Here is a 20,959-nt window from a genome sequence, read left to right as displayed (position 1 = left end):
AAGGCGTAAGTATTCTATTTTGAAAACACTGCCAAGTACTTTTTATTTTTTATTTATTTTATTTTATTTTATTTACTTTATTGCTTCCAGGGTTATTGCTGGGGCTTGGTGCCTACACTATGAATCCACTGCTCCTGAAGGATATTTTTTCCCTTTTGCTGTTTTGCTGCCCTTGTTGTTTATCATTGTTGTTGTTACTGCTGTCATTGTTGTTGGATAGAGAGAAATCGAGAGAGGAGGGGAAAACAGAGGGGGGAGAGAAAGATAGACACCTGTAGACCTGCTTCACAGCTTGTGAAGCAACCCCCCTGCAGGTGGGGAGCTGGGGGGCTTGAACTGGGATCCTTGCACTTCAAGTCAATTGAGCTTAGCCCACTGTGCTACCACTCAGCCCCCAGTACTTTTTATTTTATGCCCCTGCTAAAATGGAGCCAAATTTATTTTGAACAGGGCAAAATAATATCAAAATAATTCACAATATCAAATTCTGAAGAGCTAGTAAGTCTGTATGAAGGAGCTGTAATTATACTAACAAGACTCTGAAATGAAAATATTTATTGAATAATAAAAATAATGAATGATTTGAGAATATTTCCTGTGATTTTCACTTAGCACATCTGGCTCCTGATAGAGGTTTATGCCCATAGAGCAGTAATTACTGCTTTATCATCTGGAAGCAGGAAATGGACTACACAGTAGGTGGTAAAAAGTTCAGTTATAAACTTTATTCTCCCCCAGAAATTTTTTTTTCTATTAGTGAGGGGATGAATGGTTTACAGACAATAGTAAAATATAGTCATTGGGACATGTGTAACATTTCTCAGTTTTCCGCATAATGCTCTAATTACCCCTCCTAGGTCCTCCTCTGCCATCATGTTCTAGTCTGTGAACATTGCCCGCTCTGCCCCAGAGTCCTTTACTTTGGTGCAATACACCAAGCCACGAATTTTCAAGCTTACACCACGGTTTCATTCAAACCAGAATGCTTGCTGTCCTATAAACGGGTCCTAAACTCCTCCCGACACACTCAAAGCATTTCTTGTCCAAGCTGTTCTCTTTTCAGCACACACTGCCCTTCTGTCCCTGTGTGGCACACAGTAAGTGCTTGAATATACGAGCACTGATTGTCTATCCAGTTAAGAAAACAAAACCTTTCCTTCAGTTCTACAGCTGTGTTGCCAGTTGAGAAATCTTGAAATGAGTCTCCAAGGAGACCAGAGGGATTCTTAACTGTGAGGAGCAAGCAGATGATTTTTTGATGGTTGAGTGGCTTATATATGACCCTGCCTGAAGACAGAAAGATGGACCATAAAGTCAGTTCTTGGGGTAGGCACCTGCTACCATGAGCAACAACTCAGGTGTGAGCCCTGGGCCACCATGTGGGAGCATCTGTTGTGGGAAAGCTTCAAGAGCAACATGCAGTGTTGCAGTGTCTCTCCTACTCTCCCTTTCTATCTATCTCTTGTCTTAGGTGAAAGAAAAACAAAAAAGTGGCCACAGGGAATGGTGGAGTCATCCAGGCACTGAGCCTCAGCAATAACAATGACAAAAGTAAATCTCTCAGTTCTCACTTCAGCATTTTGATAACCACTGTGCATATGTTTACACACACGCATGTCCCAACTGCCTTTTCTGATCTGCCAAAGTGAGATGCCATTCTGCAGGTAATGAGGCCGGGTGGTGGTGCACCTGGTTGAGTACACATGGTACCATTCTGCAAGTAAAAACAGGTGCTATCTACTAACATAAGAGCCAACCCACAAAAACAGAGAATTAACACATATACTTAAAAAAAAAAAAAAAAAAACTACAGGAGAGACAGCAAGTGAGAGAATTTCTTTATCCATTTTTCCTTTGGTATCAAGTATTCATTTCTTTGAAACAGATACTTAAGGCTTATTTTCGTAAACTTAACTAAGTGCTGACATGCTGCAGTGTGAATATTATGACACGCAAAACGGCATAGCTAGATTATATTTCAACAGCTACCACCAAAATGGCACAGCATTGTTAAAATATTCTATGCAAAAGATTCTGATCATACAATGCTTGGTAGCGAAATAATAAGCAAAGAAGACCTAATTTAAAAAGAAGATTGTGAAGTATGAAGGAAAATCTAACATTCAAGCCCAAGTCATATAGGAAAATCTAGTTTAAAAGTTCACTCTGCAGTTCCCTAACTTATAGATTCATTTCCGCCTGATGACAATTAGATCCTGGTTCAGAGGCCAACAACTCTTCTCTATAAAGGGGGAAATATTTGAGGCTTTGTGGATTATGTGTAGTCTCTGACACACTGTTCTTCTATTTTCAAACACTGATAAGTCCCCAATTAGAACAAGATTTGTTCTGCAACAACAGAGTTTGTGAACCTTCATCCTAACAACTTCACAGTTAACCAATGAAAGGCTTGTGTAGTGAGAAGAGCAAAAGGAGTCACACATTAATTTAGGGAAATGGGAAAACTAGAAGGAAGACAAGCACCACAAGCTCCAGTGTACGTAACAATGGGAGAACAAATCTCAAATTAGCAGAGTTGACTCCAAAGAACCCAACACCAAAAAGGTATCAAGATAGGATAGGGGAGAAGACAGAAAAGTGTGATATGGTTTTTAAGAGTAGAACAACTAAAAATAAATATCAAGTAGAATGTACCTCCACAACAAAAGAGCGGTCTGCTTAGTAAACACTGAGAACAGGTCTATGACCTGATGGATCTTAGCTTTTGACTATATGAAGTGGGCTGGGAAGGCAGCACAATGGTTATGCATCATGCCTGAGGCTCTGAAGTCCCAGGTTTAATCCCAGCACCACCATAAACCAGAGCTGAGCGGTGCTCTGGTTCCCCTGCTCCTTATCTCTCTCTCATTAAAATAAATAAATAAATAAATTTTTAAAAAAAGATCAAAGAAGGTGTCTGACATGATTCATATAACCAAACTGATAAACTACATTTGATTAAAAATTAAAGGACTGGCAAGACAGCTCACCTGGATAGCATGCCTGCTTTTCATTGGGGGTTTACAGTTAACTGTAATTATATATTTTTCCCATATCTGGGAGATACTCTATTCCCTGACCCAGCTTTCTGGTCTTTTTCCAACTCTGAAATCATCTCCCCAGGCAATACCTGCATGTTAGCTTTCGGGCTCAGGAAAAATTAGTAAAGTCATGGGCCCCTTGGAATATACCTAAAATAGACCTACTAGCTTTTTCCAAAATGGAGATCCCAGATCTCATCTGCTATCTTCTTCTTACCTTTAGGTTCCTGATTATTAAACAATTTGTTCTGCTTTGTATCTTAATGCTTTTCAGCCACCAGGTTGCAGATGCTACTATGATGCCTACCTGACTTCCCTGGGCAGATGACCTCACCAATGTGTCCTGGACCCCCACCTCTCCAGAGCCCTGCCCCACTAGGGAAAGATATAAACACGATGGGAGTATGGATCGACCTGTCAACGCCCATGTTCAGTGGGGAAGCAGTTACAGAAGCCAGACCTTCCACCTTCTGCACCCCATAATGATCAGGATAAAGAATAGGAAAGAAGATGGGATATGGAACTTTGGTGGTGGGAATTGTATAGCATTGTACCCCTCTTATCCTATGATCTTGTTGAACGTTATTAAATCATTTTTTAAAAAAGAAGAAGAAAGAAAAGGTAGAGAGGCAGTTTCCCTAAATGCCAAATATTAAATTCTCTTGTTTGCTTCTCAGTATCTAAGAATTCCTAAACTAACCAATTCTAATTTTCAGTTCTAAGTTTCTCTTCTTTTTTAATAATCTTTCCCTTTTGTTGCCCTTGTTGTTTATCATCGTTGTTGTTACTACTGTTGTTACTGTTGTCATTGTTGTTGGATAGGACAGAGAGAAAGGGAGACAGGAGGGGAAGACAGAGAGAGGGAGAGAAAAACAGACACCTCCAGACCTGCTTCACTGCCTGTGAAGTGACCCCCCCCCCCCGTAGGTGGGGAGCCGGGGGCTCGAACCGGGATCCTTGGGCTGGTCCTTGCATTTTCCGCCATGTGTGTTTAACCCATTGTGCCAACACCCAGCTCCCTAAGTTTCTCTTCTTAGACAATTAAAGCTACTAGCCAGACCTTCAGCCTTCTGCACCTCTTAAAGAATTTTGGTTCATACTGCCAGAGGGGTAAATGTTAGGGGGAGATGACCTGAAAGTTCTGATCTCCAATTCTACCAGGACTCAGGACCCAGGACCCGTTAAGAGAAGAGGGATAAAGGGAAGGATACTCAGAAGTAGTAGGTGTAACTTAGAAATGAAGAGAAAGTAGGCCATAAAAGGGGGTGTGTGTGCAAATATATATAAATAGTTATAGAAATAAGAGTCAACCCATATCAGTGACATATTGGGAGAATTAATGCAGTTTCCAATGTAGGAAATGGGGACACTGAATGCTGGTGGTGGGAAATGTGTGAAATTATACCCGTTATCTTACAATTTTGTAAATCTATATTAAGGCACTAATTGAAAAAAAAAATTAATCATCTTGGCTCCTTTTAAAACACCAAAGATGGCATTCTCTCTTACCAGTGCCAAAACATTGAGAAATTCTCTTGTGTCAAAATGCAGCAAAGTCCGGACATAAGGGTAAATTTCTTCCTCAGGGGAAGCTTCTGCTGAATGAAGGCGGATTAGAAATTCAAAAACCTGCAGGTTGAAAAGACAGTTGATTATTTTGTAACCTTAAAAAGCATCTCACTGAAAGAAATAATTCCTACTTGGACAAAAATAAAGGCAGGTTGAATTCTGTTTAAATTGCCATCATGTTACACCTCTTTCAGTGATAGCTTGGAGGCTCTTACTGGTTTCAGTGATAGCTTGGAGGCTCTTACCTGCCACAGAAAATCTCTCTTGACCCACATGTAACCTTCAATTATAATTTGTCTTCACTGCACCTTAATAAGATATGATAGAAGTGCAGACACTAAAAATCGCTGTGAAAACGGCACCAACCTGGTTTTTAACCAAGGGAACAAGATCTTCAGGGATGTCACCAAGGGGATAGGCACGGCCTGCCAGACAACAGCTACAAAGGAAAGAGAAAGAAAGAGAAAAGCTCAGGCCTTGTACTGGGCTCACTTGTAGATATTCCATTGTTTCTGAGGCTTGAAAGACAGTAGGGTTGTCAGAAAAGTTGTGACATGTTTTTTTCTATGCAAAAAAAAAAAAAAAAAAATCATGACTTTTCCAAACAGTTTGATCTTTAAAATGACTGAGATTTTGGTAGCTCAAGTTCAAACTCCAATCAAAATGACATGCAGTTCAGAAAAATGTGGACAATAGGGATGGTGAGGAAATAACACCCATGACTTAATGAAGACTTTCATCTCTTCTAATTTTTCAGAAGAAAATGCAAGCTGCGTGCACGTGGGGCAAGAAGGAAGGACGAGAGACAATCTGAGTCTTTCACACTCAGCATTTAGAAAGCAGGTAATGGGGGGGGGGGGACTGGGCAGTGACACACCTTGTTAAGCACACATATTACCATATGCAAGGACCTGGGTTCGAACATATTACCTATGATGTTTTCAGAGACACACAACATTCATATAAACTGGAGTACACTGTTATTAGCAGTTGTTAGTCTCTTACTATGCTTAATACATTTTCTCGTGGACATGTGTGAAAGAAAAGATATTGTAGATATAAGGCTTGAAGTATCCACTGGGGGTCTTGGAATACGTCCCCTGTGGTTAAAGGGGACCACTATAGTATGACTTACCTGCTGAAACTGATATATATACACACATACACAGACTTTAAAAAAAAACAACAAGGCAAAAAGAAATTGAGAGGGAGAGGGGAGGGGGAGATACAGAGGGAGAAACAGCAACACCTGCTGACCTGCTTCACTACTCATGAAGCTTCCCCCCTGGAGGTGGAGAATGGGGGCTTGACCCTGGATCTTTGTGCAAGGCAATGCATGTGCTCAAACAGTTGTGCCATGGCCTAGCCGTGCTTTCAAAGGCTTTGAACTGTCACATCTAAGAATGCTGATTTAAGATGGGGAATAAATCCAGCTGATAAATGTCTGGAGAATATCTGCTATAAAGCAAGCCTTCAGGGAGAGTTAGAATCTGATAAACTAACTTTACAGTTTTACCTCCAAATCAGACCTTAATTATGGTCAATGGCTTGCCTTGTGGACTCTATTATAAAAATGTCTTTTAAAAGTATCTTCTTTGGGCAAGGAGGGGCATGAACCTTAAATCTCTGTGAACTAGTCATAAATTTTGAATGTTAGGTCCATGGCAGTCAGATACCATCACATTTTAAACAGTTTAAAGTAGAGATGATAAAGTGCTAGGTAAGTGCTGCACTGTTCTTTTACCCTCAAAAATCAATGTAAGAAGTGTGAAATAGGGGCCAGGTGGTGGTGCACCTGGTTAAGGGCACACATTACAGTGTACAAGGACCCAGGTTCAAGCCCCTGGTCCCCACCTGTAGGGGAAAACTTCACAAGTGTCTCTAGTCTTTTTCCTTATCTATCTTCCCCTCCCTCTCCATGTTTCTGTCACTATCCAATAATAAATAAAAATATAGAAAAATGTTTTTTAAAAAAGTGTGAAATACATCTCAAATCTAACTGATGCTAAGCTGGAGCCCAGTGGTTGTTCTGGCAGGTGGTGTTCTCGTCCTGCCTCTCTGCTGTGTAGCTAAAAGTTCTGTCAGGAACCAATGCTTAGCCTGCGTAGCCACTGGGAATGAGCTCTCTTCCAGGAATAAGGACATAAACGTTTCCACTCTAACTCTATTGCTACATTCTTCATGATTTAAACAATCATTTTGCCCTTATATTTAAAAGAGACAATGCATATTGTACCGAGTAGTAGTAAAAATGAAATATTTCTCATTTGGCTTTCTTAACCTTAGCCCTACTGACAGTTTGGGAGAACTGTTGTTATAAGGGTGACCCTATGTATTTAGGGTGTTTGGCAGCATCCCTGGTCTCCACTCGCCTGTTCCAGAAACATCCCAAGTGCATCTGTGACAAGAAAACATGTCTCTAGACACTGCCAAATACTGGAGCCATGAAGGAGGAGGTTACTGCAGGGTGGCTGTACAGGAACGAAGTCACCCATGGTTGAAAGAACAGTGGAAAATGAAAATCACTACATAGATATGAGAGTATGTCAAAAATACAAAACTATGAAAGAATATATATATATAACTAAAAATCTCTTACCTAATATATACCAGAAGTTTGTTTCCCATAATGACTTGTTCATCTAAAATAGAGAAAGTGGTTTCAGCAATTTTTTCTCAAATTTTTTCAGAAATATAATCATTTTGTGGAACAAAAATAAATAAATATATAAGAATTAGCCTTTAAGGTAAGGTATACTCAGCAACAACAAAAAAATTTAAGATAAGACCAATTTAATTATTATTTTCAGAGCTTCTACTAGATTCTTTTCACACACACAAAATCAGTGAGTCATCCAAAGTACAGGTGAAATGGATGTCTGAGAGTAGAAAATGACAGTGTCGGTTTAAAGAAAGCTTGAAACCAGAGGAAAGTTTAGAGCAGGAAATGAACTGATGGACTATAAAGTCATGACCAATTAATATTAAGGCACAACTATAATATCATTTTATTTGTAACATGTATCTTAGCCACACATAGAACTTCAGGACACTTTCTATCCTAACGTCACTTTTGAAATGTCATCTGTCGTCTGGTAATACAAACCTATTTCTGGCTTAAAAGAAACCAGAACAATAGTTAGAGGAGATTTCAGACCAACGGGTCAAATGCACAAGGGAACAGAATGGGAACATCAACAGTAGGTTGGTGTGGTATACTTATGGTATACAGTTGTATGAGTTTGTGATTAGTAATAGTGAGATGAGGTTTCTATTTATAATCTATATTTATAATCTATCAGTGGTGGACATAATCAACAATCCTCTATAAATACTCCAAATCTGTTTCTGTAAGGTACAAATATATTTAAGTGGTTCAAGATTACATGAATAAGAACATTTTATTTTAATTCCAAATGTTTTAAACAATTTCTGTGAAGTTTTAGTTTTATAACAAAATTAAGAGGAATACCCACAGTTTTGGAAGAGATCCACAATTTTGACCATCTCATAGAATCACAGAACTGAAATCATGACAGCATGCAGCCTTTTCCTCATAATTTTTTGGGTACTGGGACTTCAGGCATGAGCAAGTCCATCTCTCCTGGAGTTTTACGCATGGTTTCTGAGATGGCGTTTTCATTCTTATTTCAGATGGGGATGGCATTAACAGTGCTACTCTACTTTAACTCATGGTGTCTCTCCTAGTTTGATGGCACTCCCATGAAAACCAAAGAATCCAAAGAGAACCAGTATTTTTGAGAGAAAAGTAAATCCAGTATATAATCCTGACGCACTCTAATTGTTTTATTTATTTATTTTTTACTGGATAGACAGCTAGAAATCAATAGGAAGGGTGAGATAGAGAGGGTGAGAGACAGAGAGACAACTGCAGCACTGCTTCACCACTCACCAAACATTCCCCCTGCAGGTGGGGACCAGGGGCTTGACCCTGGGTCCTTGTGCACTGTAATATGTATGCTCAGTCAGGTGTGCCACCACCTAGTCCAAGTACAATCTTGAAATGACAGAAATATTAGAACATACAGAAGGCCGTGCAGTGGCACACTTATCTGAGCACACATTATCCTGTGCAAGGACCTGGTCGCCACCCACAGGAGAGAAGCTTCACAAGTGGGGAAGCAGTGCAGCAAGCAGGTGTTGGCTGTGGTGCTGAAACTGCTCTGTGTCTTGACAGGCTGTGTGACACTGAACCTTAGTTCTTCGGCCTTTATGTTGCTTTGGCAGAGACTATATAGAAAGTATACAGCATCTTCGAGTCATTTCTCACAACTGCGTATGAACCTATGATCTTCTCACAACAAAAAGACTGATCAGAAACAGAAGAGAAGCTGTTCACATAAGTTCCAGCAGCCTTACTGATAATAACTCCAACCTGGAAGCAACAGGACAGTGCGTGAACTGGAAAGTGGACAAATAAAGGATGGACGATAGTTTCTTTCTGGGGCTGCTGGCTATTCAAACACTGCCTGCCATTATACCTTTTTGATGGGAATGGGAAATGCCTTTTTGAAAACCACATGGCAGTACCACTTAAAGCAAATTATATGTTTACCATACAAAGAGAAATGTACATTTGCCATTATTCAATGGAGTGGCACTCACCAGTAAAAGGGACCGAAATAGTAAGTGTACGCAAAAACATAAATGAATCTCAAAAATACTATGTAATGGGGCAGAAATGAAACATCAGAGATCATATACTGCATGATTCCATTACATGAACTACAGCAACGGAAATCAACCAGAGACTACTTGGAGGTGGGACACTGGAGAAAGAGGACAAAAGGCATAAGAAATTCTTAGTGTGAAGGAAATGCAGTATAAGTATGGTCACAGCTACATAACTACAGACAATTCTCAACATTCACACTGTACGTATAGAATCTATACATTTTATGATACTTAAAGAACATCTTAAAATACAGTGACAAATGTAAGACTCAGAAAATGGATACCTGTTAGTGTCTTTCCTACATTCAGAGGAGGAGCAATGACTCTGAAAAGCTTCTGCATTAAAATAGAAAATAAATCCCCATCTTAGAAAAGAATCACAATCTTTTTCAAAATGATTACTACCCTTTGCTATGACTGAATTAAACAGTAATTTACTATTAAATATAAAAACTTCTTAATGAAAATATGGGTGATATTAGAAGGACCACTAGGAAATAATCATTGTTATATTTCTTACTGAAATAAAACTACTGCATAAATATTAGATTAAAATCTTTGTTAGACTACAACATCTGCTATATCTTAAGGTTTCTAACAATGTTTTATTCTTTTTAAAAAATATTTATTTATTTATTCCCTTTTGTCCTTTTATTGTTGTAGTTATTATTGATGTTGTCATTGTTGGATAGGACAGACAGAAATGGTGAGAGGATGGGGAGACAGAGAGGGGGAGAGAAAGACAGACACCTGCAGACCTGCTTCACCGCTTGTGAAGCGATACCCCTGCAGGTGGGGAGCCAGGGGCTCGAACCAGGATCCTTATGCCAGTCCTTTTGCTTTGCACCACGTGTGCTTAACCGACTGCACTACTGCCCGACTCCCAACAATGCTTTATTCTTAAAGGGACTAACAGCTCACTAAAAATGTTATGCAGAAAACAATAAATAATTAGCAGCCACAGTAAGAAGCTATCTTACTTAATCAGCATCTCAGAAATGACAATAAAACTAAAAGCAAAACCACAACTGGCCTTCCTCAAAGAGGGTTTTCTGTTTGAGAGAAGGCTGACCTTAGAACTGGGAATGCAGCTACCTATGAAACATAGCAAAAGCGACTTGAGTTCCTCATGGAAGCTCTGTACATTTTCCCCACCATACAACATTTTGTTAAAGCCATATATAAATCTCTACCCCCAGCTATTGCTGAGTGCACACATATGCACGTGAACAAACCTTGTCTTTCTCCTGCTAGCCTGTCTAGTGAAGTCATGGCCCAATCTCTTTCACTAACACTTAAATTAGGAGAGTAAAAAAAAAATATTTTCCCTTGTAAACACAGGCATTATTTACTTTTGTCTAAGAAACAGTCAAATTAGAACTGAGGAAGGATTTCAGGTATTACAGTAGCCATTTCAAATATTTGGCACTGTCTTTCATTACAGAAAACCCAGGAAATTTCAAAAGGCAACAGACCTCAGTTTGGGCCTGTTTAAGTGCTAAATTACTAGATTTAGCTGTGGGAGGTGGTGCAAGTATTGAACCCAATGTGTGATACATGCAAATCATGCATTCTTCCATTCATCTACAAAACCCTTAGATAACAAAAGTCACACTGACAGAGAATCGTGAAAGAGGACTCACAGGATACCTCTAACCTCCCACTGCTAAGACCTACAGATGGCTATTTTGTAATTACAAAACTCCTGCTGAAAGTCATGACATTTGAAAGCTGCTCTTAACTCAGAATAAGACAATCTCAATAGCCTTATGTCCCATATGAGACATATATGCACAATGAAAATCAGATTTTGGTAAGCTTCAAAAGGAACAACGACAAAACCCCAGCAGTGGGGTGGGGGGACACAGCTCAGTGCTAGAGCTTGCTCCCCGCATATGAGAATCTGGGTTCAATCCCCAACTGCCCCCACACCTTCCAAAAGAAAAAAACAAAAGCCCCACAGCAGTCCTCTTTAATCAAAGTAGAAAGCACCAAATTAGAATCTTTTTTCAAAAATCATTTTGAGATAAACTCAAAACAGCACTTATCTTTCCCTTTCAACAGTGGGATGGTTTTGAATGCAGGGAAGAGGGAACCTCGCTGCTAAGGCACGTGACAGCTCTTCCCACAGGGCAGTACTGGGCCTCAGTGGGGAGGCAGCTCCCCAGTGTCAAGAATACTTACTGGAGAAGTGGGGCCTGGCACCCATTTTGGAAAGACAGCAGAGAAGAGAGAAGGCAACCGAACTGAAGGAATCAAGGGTTAATGAAGCTCACCAAGGTAAAGGTACAGATGACCACTAACTCAATTACACTGAAGACAGTTTTGGAAGGCTATTAAATATGCAAAAGAACCTTAACTGGTGTCTTCAGCAAATGTCTGGCAATTGTGAGCCATACAGCTGGTCGCTGTCATAAAGCGGCAAATGGCAGAGCACTCCCTGTGCCTATAAATCTGTCCACTGGCTGGTGAAATAGCTCATCTGGAGAATGTGCTACTTTGCCATATGCAAGACCCAAGTTAAAGCCTGTATGCCAATGAAGGAAGCTCTCATGCTATGGTGTCTCTGTCTACCTGATTCAAATTAGAAGAAAAAAAAAAAGAAACAAGGAAGGAAGGAAAGAAGGATGGATGGAAGGAAAGAAAGAATAAAGGAGAAAAAAAGAAAAATAATTCTCAAATTTTAAGGCAAAAATGGGATAAACATGGGATTTGGCTCTTTTTAAAATAAGCTCAAGCTGGGTGTGGGAGAGTATAATGGTTATGCAAAGAGACTCTCATGCTTGAGGCTTCAAAGTTCTAGCAGTTTCAACCACCAGAACCATTATAAACCAGAGTTGAAAAGGGCTCTGGTAAAAAAAGAAAAAAGAAAAAACTTAAAATAAGCTCAAATGATTTTTAGATGCTTTCTTGTGATGGCAAAGAGACTAAGGAATAATAACTCCTATGAATTCTGAACCAGAAGAAGAAACAAATGAGCAATTAACAAGCAATGACCTCCCACCATTTTCAGCAGCATTACTTACTAGCAGATCTGATACCCCTAAGTCTCTAACGGGTCTTAATATCAAAAATCCTTTAAAAAACATTAAAGTCTAACAGGCAAGGTAAACATTATTTTAAATTTTATATATATTCTCTCCTAGTATCTAGATACCTACCTGCTTATACATATAAAAATTACAGAAGTATATGAGAAAAAAAAAAAGCCCAAATGTCCCAAGCCAAAATGAGTGCAAATCCTAATAACTTTATGAGTGTTTTCTTTTAATGACTGGATAAACATAGAAACTATTCAAACCAAATAGGGTCTAGGAAAAAATATTAATAGGTAATATTAGATTATATGTTCAAGTCAGGACGCATCCTACCTCCATTGGACTGATAAATTCATTCATGCCTCTATTGTAGACATAGATCATAGCATCATACAGACGATTTTCCCAACACATGAGAACTACCTGGAAAAAAAAAGTTGCTGTGTCCGTATGATTTGGTTATGTATCTCCAATTATTAGTCATCTCCTTTACATCATCTTGGATGGAACTCAAAGACATCATATTAAGTGAAATAAGCCAAAAAGAGAAAGACAACTACTGAATAATCTCACATATCAGCTTAATCAATAGAGACAAACAGGGAAGGAGACACAAAGTAAAACGTGGCCTGGGAACAGTGTATTGCACCAAAATAAAGGACTCTGGGGAAGGGGGGGGAGGAGGGCTGGATGAAAACTTTGGGGTCTTGATGCATGATGGAAATGGTACCTAAGTGTCAATGAACATGCACTGTAAATCACTAACACCCCACCCTCCAAAAAAAACTTCAAGAATGTAGAAGTGCTGACTTCTCTAAAGAAAACATTGACGTTCGCCAAAATGCTTATTAGATAACACATCTGCTTTGCCATGAATGTCACCCAGTTTTGAGACCAGTCTCCACCGAGTTGGAGGCAACTTTGGTAAATAGAAAAACGTTTGGATTTATGGAGTAGACAGAGATATGGGCAGAGGCTATAAAAAGATAAATGATGGTGACAGTAACAGAAGGGGAGAGGTTCAGAGACAAGAAGAGATTTCAGAACAGATCTTCACCTAGAAATACTGCTATGATAGGGCAGTATGATGGTGAACCTGGTTGAGCGCACATGTTGCCATGTGCAAGAATCCCCAGTTCAAGCCACTGGTCCCCTCTTGCAGGGGGCATGCTTCAATGAGCAGTGAAGTAGTGCTACGGGGGGGGGGGGTCTCTCTTTCCCTCTCTTTATCTCCTTGAATTTCTGTCTCTGTCAAAAATAAATAAATCAAGTAAAATAAAAATAAATAAATCATGTCAAAAATAAATAAATCAAGTAAACAAAATAGAATTATTTTTTTAAAAGGATTCTGTGAAGAGAAATGCTGAAAGTCTAAAAGAATTTAATGAGAATGAATGAATTCAAAAACTATATGCAATTTTGCCTTATCGCGTGACGGCATAGTGTTTCACTGGATTTACTGAGCTGTTGGAAAAGTCATGAAATCTTGACACATTTTTTCTATAGAAAAATACATCATGACTTTTCCACAACCCATTATTTTAGTGTAGGCTGTATTAAATGGAAATGTCCAATGATGAATGTTCTCATTCAGGCGCAGCTTATGAATGGTCTACATTCTGGTGCAGCAAAGTCTTCCAGAAGATTAACTTTTCACAGTGGGAGATTTATGGTAAGTCACAGATTTAGGTATCAAGAAGTAATATCTGTCTGTTTTATATCTGGGTAACTAGCAACTTCACTTTTTCTATAAAAAAAAAACTTAAATAATAAATTTCCTCATCTGAAATTTCTCTCAAGTGTTTTGCTCAACTTTAAGTATTATGAAAAGATAAATCCTGTTCACTGGGGTCACTGAAGTATCTTCAGAGCCTGGCCCTCAATAGTTATTGAATAAATGAACAAATGCTGCTCAAAGAGAAAGTAAAATCTGAAAATATTGCTTGGCATAGTGAACATGGAGGTCACTGCTGACTCTAGTGAAAGCAAGGTAGATTTATTACAATGGGTGGGGGGCGGAGATCAACCTAGATAATATTTTCATGAAGACTGGCAGTAGATGGGTTTTGCGTTTGCATAGAGAGAAGGGAAGCAGGCATGACACGCAGACAGGGAGGCTGACAGCAGGCCTGGTGAGTATTCCAGCTTGCAGAGTACAGGGTCTGCAGGCCTCGGATGCCTCGTTTGATCCCTGGCACCACATATATTGGGGTGGTGCTCTACCTTCTCTCTCTCATGAAACTCTTATATAAAATATATCTTTAGAAAGAAAACAACTTTATTAAAAACATAAAAAAAAAAAACTAGGACACTTTTATATAGCATTAAGAGACAGCTAAAAATGTTAGAGAAGAACTTAATGATGACCATTTTGGCCAATACCAGAGCACCTCATTGCCTGGGATCCTAGCCAGGGAATCCTTGGATTCTTCCATAAATATTATATGGGCCTAGACTTCTAATAGACCCCTTTCTTTATCATCACTGGTCATTTCCATCAGGAACATCATCACAGGCCCTCCTGTGGGTCTCTCCAGGACCTTACCCTCACTGTAAACTAGCAATGTTAGGGACTGCACCCACTTTCCAAAAGGAGGCTGGGTCATCCTACTCTGTCGCTTAAGGAAGACTGGGCCTGAGAAGAGTGCAGCCTAGAATGTTCCCAGATGTGACCATGGACTGCGAGCTCAGACTGACAGGGACTCGAAAGTTATCCAGGCTCCTATGCTAAATATGAATATACATGGGGGGCCAGATGGTAACATACCTGGTTAAGCACATAAGCTACAGTGCACAAGGACCCAGATTCAAGCCCCTGGTCCCCACCTGCAGAGGGAAAGCTTCACGAGTGGTAAAGCAGGGCTGAGAGGTGTCTTTCTCCCTCTCTATATCCTCCTCCCCTCTCAATTTGTCTCTATCTAATAATAAACAAATAAATAATATTTAAAAATATGAATATACATGGGCCCCAGGCCAGATTGACATGATTAACAGTTGAATATATATATATCCCTGCCAAGTTTGGAAGCTACTTTCTGCTTCAATCTGGCTTTCAAGTTCTATTCTCAACTCTGACACATCTTCCCATACAATATTTCTACTCCACCTTCATGCTTGCTATCAAACTCAAGCAAAAATTACTAGACATAGGCACCTGGGAATATACCTAAAATAGACATCCTAGCTTCTGTCCAACCCTCCCAACCCCCCCCCCCAAAAAAAAAGAATTAGAAGACCTCGGATGACAGTTCATAATCAAACTATATTATATAAAAAACTAGATTAGTCAACAGTCCTAAGAAATAAGAGTTTAAGACGAAATTTACCCCCTCCCACCAAAAAAAAAAAAAAAAAAAAAGCTTAATAAGAAACAGGGAGTGATAGGAGGTAGCGTAAGGCTTCATCAGTAAGGAAATAACCCACAAAGATAACGCTGCACATTTGGTAGGATATAAGCTCACCTGCTGGATATCCAGGCTGGTAATGTCCATGTGGACAATGAGGGCTTCCACGTCGTCCATTAAGCTTTTATCTTGGAAATGAATAATCAAGTCTTTCATTACCTGTGGGGTGATGCCCACCAGTTTATCACTTAAAATATATGGCTCAAGGCACTCCAGAAACACTCCTTTGGCCACCGAATTTTCACTTAACTTGTCATACATTTGGCTAAATAAAAGATCCCTACAACAGAAAGGGGGAAGAATGGCTGTCAGGAACATTTCAAGCCTTCATTAGTTCAGTCTCTTAAGTATATCTATCTCATCTTTTCCTCTTCCAATTCATAAATTCATTAAAACCAGTAATAATATGTGCATAGGACTTTATATTAAAAAATTTTGTATGCTATCTTAATTACTTCTCCTAATATTCTTTATCCAATGTATGAAAAGATGAATAAGTTACATTATTTGCTGAAAATCACATAGTAACAGGTGATAGAATCAGAACTGGGACTTACTTTTTCTGGCCAGCATCCTGTGCTGCGGACACTATTGAACAAGCTTCTTCAGCACAGCATCAGAGTGGAAGCAAGCAGCAGTCAACACCATGGGGCAGAGCACTTTTAAAAGGACTGTCTGAAGTCATTCTTTCCCCTTTCCTGGGATGTAATACTCCTAGCTAACCTGCAGAGCAAATGTGCTTCTTCACCTAGTTCTTACCCCCTTATTTCCTAAAGGGGTTAGGCCCCAATTATTGATCTGAGCAGAAGAAAATATTCAGCATTTTAAATATATACTAGCAACTTTGGTGCAGAATATATATTTTATTCATTAATCTAAATGCCACCATACTCAGGAATTTTACTTCATATTTCTTCTGCAAATAATCCACTAAGAATTAAGGGTGGTTGCTCAGTGATTAGATACTCCATATGTTTGACAGTCTGGGTTTGGTCCCTGGCACAGAAAAAAAAAAAAAGATAGAACCCTGTCTTTCTCCCTACCTCTTACCCCACAGTCACCAGGGTTTCACCACTCCAAGTTTCAGACAGAAAGAGAGACAGAGACAAAAGTAACGATACCACTGCACTAAGGCTTCCTCCAATAAGGCAGAGGATAAGCTTGACCCTGGATCAAAAGCATGGCAAAGCAGGCACACTATACTATCCAAGTTCGTTGGTTGTTTTTTTTGTTTGTTTGTTTGTTTTTTGCCTCCAGGTTTATCGCTGGGGCTTGGTGCCTGCACTACAAATCCACTGCTCCTGGAGGCCATTTTTCCCATTTTGTTGTCCTTGTAGTTGTTATTGTGGTCATAACTGTTGTTGTTGTTGGATAGGACAGAGAGAAATGTAGAGAGGAGGGGAAGACAGAGAGGGGGAGAGAAAGACAGACACCTGCAGCTCTGCTTCACCTCTTTCGAAGCGACCTCCTACAGGTGGGGAGCTGGGGGCTCGAACTGGGATCCTTTTTCTGGCCCTTGCGCTTTGCGCTGTGTGTGCTTAATCCACTGCGCTACTGCCAGACTCCCCAAGTTAGTTATTTTATGGGCCCTCAGAATCCTATCTTTAAAAAAATAATAATTATAAAATATGAATGAAAAAAATAGGCTTGGGAGTGGCGCTGTGTATAAAGCATTGGGCTCTTAGTGTATGAGGTTCCAAGATCAATCTCCAGCATTGCATGAGCCGGAGTGATGCTCTGGTGTTCACTCTCAAATAAATGAATAAAGCTTTTTTTTTTTTTTTAAGTCTATAAGTCGCAGACTATGAGGTAACACAGTGGATATAGTGCTGGACTCTCGAGCATGAGGAACTGTGTCTGACCCCTAGCATCACATCTGTCTGAGTGAGCCTCTGACTTGTTATCTTCTCTTTTTCTTTCTCAAATAAATAAGTAAATAAGTAAATAAAGGTTCACAAGCAATTACATTTTCTCCAAGAAAATTTTTGTTCAGGAATTCTTTCCACAAATGTTTAGTTATACTCATTCTAGGTTTAATACTGAATTCTGTTTGTACATAATATTATATGGTAAGCATTACTTTAAGCTGCTATTTTTTAAATTACCATTTCACTTAATTCTTATCTTTCCCATTGTTGGGGCTTAATTCTTAGTTATTTTATTTTTAGAAAGTTATCTTTAAAAAAAAAAAAGGAAGTTATCTTAATTCCAACATTTGAACATTTCTGTGATACAAAACACCATGGCACCAAGTACAACTACTTCACCAGACAACTAACTGTACTTCCCCCAAATGAGTTTAATAAGTGTAAATTAAACAAATCATTGCATTGCATTCTTCTTCTTTTTTTTAAGATAGACACAGAGAGGCAGAGAGAGAGACAGCAGAGAGAAGAGTCAGAGACGACAGCACCAAAGCTTCCTTCAGTGGCTGGGGGCTGGACTCAAAGGTGGGACTTTCTGTCTTTTCCTTTTCTTACCCTTCCTCCTCCCACCTCCCCCCACGCCTCCTCCACCTCCTCCTCCTCTGCTTTTTTTAATAAACAGAAAGGAAGAAAGAAAGAAGGCCAGGAGAGAAGGAGACACCTGCAGCACTGTGAAGGTCCCCCCTACAGGTGGAGAACTGGAACTTGAACCTGGGTCCCTGTGCATGGTGACATGTGAGTTCTGCCAGGCAGCTACCACCTGGCTCCTGTTTGTTAAATCTTTAATGACTGGCAACAGTGCATGTTCTCCATGTCTTCATGCATGTATTATATTGATCTTTAACATTTGCTGGTGCCTTTCACATATATTATATATATATATATCTGTGTTTTGTTTCATTTTAATGAGAGAAAGAGACACAGAGAGAAAGATATAGAGAAAGAGACCAAAGCACTGCTCAGCTCTGGCTCATAGCGTTGCTGGTGACTGAACGTGGGAATTTGGAGCTTCAGGCATTAAAGTCTTTTTGTGCTATCTTCCCCATCCTCTCCTTTAAAAAAAAAAAAATCTGCTAATTCTATTTAGCTACCTATATCATTTGGCTTTTGCTTACTAAATGTATAGCTTCATCATATGTGTATCCTATCAGTTTTTAAAAGTGGTAGGTGATTTGCTACATACATGCTTTGCATGACAAGTTCCACAAAACGGTCAAGGAAGGTTCTGAGAGGAATGCCATGGAGTCTCTTCTCATGTGAAGTACCAGAAAGACCAGACTTGGGGACTGTCTATAACTGCACTGGAACCACATACCACTTTATAAGAAACAGTACTGCAATACGTGGAGTGGGTGTGGGAAAGAATTCATACCCATTACGTTTTTTCCTTATATCCACAAATGTAATTTTGCATCCTTTTCCCCTTTAATTTTTATTCATCAGAATATTGTTTTGTTGGCTTCGTTTTAATCAATAGCACATCACATTTCTGTGATCAGCAATTACTAGTCATGTAAAAGGAACTGAGATTAATGAAACTTGACTCTAAGAAAGATAAAACAAGAGTAACAGAATAACTGATGAATTTAATGAAAATGCTGTATTTGCTAGCCCTTGCACTTTATAATGTGTTGTTCAAAACAGCATGCCAGGGAAGATAATTATGTGTTTTAGTTCAGCTCCAAAAGCCCTGAGGAAGAATTAAAGTGCTAAAAGTTCAGTAAATAGAGCATAAAAGTTGACAAACACAGCACGGACGTGACAAACTGTAGCATGCCATACTGGAAAGATTAATAGCAAGGCTATACTGTCTTTCTTAACCAGAAATAATAATAAACACTGAAATAAATCTGAGCCTCAAGTAAGCAGAAGTTATAGCTCTTTGTGACTTAACTAAAAGCCTGACAGAATAAATAACTGCTTTTTGATAATCTTCACTGGTACTTTCTAAGTATTTGTCAACCTTGTGCAATTCAGGGTACCTGAATATACATATACATATATATATATATATATATATATATATACACACACACACACACACACAGTCACACACACACACACATATATATGTGTGTGTGTGTGTGACTGTGTGTGTGTGTGTGTGGGGGGGGGGTGCAGATCCCCCACCCTGGGTAGGGGCCTATTACTTCTACATTGAGTCTTGAGGAGCTAACCCCAAGGCCGACCTGGCCTAAAGGCATGTCCCTCCTCGACTCTGTAGCTGAGACGGCACCAATCTCAGGGGCAAGGGAGCTGCCTCCTTACACAACATACCCTAAAGGTTTCCGTTTCTCATGCGTGACCGATACGTGACCTCTCTTTATAAGGCCGTAACTTGGGTCCTTATAGGCTGGTAACTTGCCTTTGAACCGGATATCAGAAGCAGGTGTAACCTAAGAGCATAAATAAGGTGCACCTGGGGATAATTAGCATGGCGCGAGTGTCACGCGCTTTCCTCATTGGTCCTACATACTTCCCCCATGTTTCTGTTGGATGGCAATCAGTTTATCTAAGCTTGTGTTTGAACAATAAAGGAGCTGTCTCTCTGAAGCACTCCCAGAGGTTGGTCCTTTCCTCTGTGCCTCACCCTCACCACTGGTTCCACAGTTTCCCAGTTCCCTGTGTTGCTGCTGCTTCTCCGCTGGCCAGAGGACACCCAGCAACATGTGTGTATGTGTATGTATATCAGTATTAATGAGTCTAGCCAATATTATACGTATTTTCATGAGTCAAGTCAGTATTATATAGGGCCTGGGTATTACTAGCAGTGGAAGTAGGGATCTTTACAATTGCTTTCTCTCTTTTTCAAACAGAGACATAGAGGTAGAAAGGGACAGAAAGAGACCACAGCTCTAGCAGTCATGCTCTAGAACTTAGAAAGTAGTATAAATCAGTATAAAGTAGTATATATCAGCATGGGGCTGGGCGGTGACTCAATGGTTACAGTGCATGCCAGACTGAGCCTGGTATCTTGAATCTAGTGCCACCAGGACAGCACCAAAGGTACCTGAAGAAGAGTGCATAATGGTTCATCAGAGTAATATATCCCTAGCTCATTAAAATAAGTTTTGTTTGCTTCATTTAAAGGGAATATCTGAAAGTTGAATTTCACTCCCCTTACATATACCTAACATACTCCTAAGAATGATAGAGCCATTAAAGAAAGACTACCTGACAAATGAGAAAGATAGCTCTTAAATGTAATACAAAGATGTAGTTTCTATTTTCAGTTAGAAAATAAAGTACAAAATAAAAACACAATATCCCAGGAGTTATAATTTCTC

The 20,959-nt window shown here is 39.5% G+C and overlaps 1 protein-coding gene across 2 annotated transcripts in view; it reads right to left on the bottom strand.

Annotated features, from left to right (window-relative positions):
* The window catches only part of VPS8 (VPS8 subunit of CORVET complex), a 208,117-nt gene that overhangs the window by 110,166 nt on the left and 76,992 nt on the right, over positions 1-20,959 (bottom strand). For both annotated transcript variants that reach the window (XM_060172095.1, XM_060172094.1), the window contains 6 exons: positions 15,805-16,027; positions 12,677-12,766; positions 9,590-9,641; positions 7,210-7,252; positions 4,977-5,049; positions 4,551-4,670 (listed from right to left, as the gene is read on the bottom strand). In XM_060172095.1, coding sequence (XP_060028078.1) covers positions 4,551-4,670; positions 4,977-5,049; positions 7,210-7,252; positions 9,590-9,641; positions 12,677-12,766; positions 15,805-16,027 — 601 coding nt within the window. The remainder of the gene's footprint in view (positions 1-4,550; positions 4,671-4,976; positions 5,050-7,209; positions 7,253-9,589; positions 9,642-12,676; positions 12,767-15,804; positions 16,028-20,959) is intronic.

The sequence above is a fragment of the Erinaceus europaeus genome, chromosome 14 (genome assembly GCF_950295315.1).
Source record: "Erinaceus europaeus chromosome 14, mEriEur2.1, whole genome shotgun sequence".
Lineage (NCBI taxonomy): Eukaryota > Metazoa > Chordata > Mammalia > Eulipotyphla > Erinaceidae > Erinaceus > Erinaceus europaeus.
Note: the sequence above shows the minus strand (reverse complement) of the source record. Positions and strands in the feature narration are given on the sequence as shown.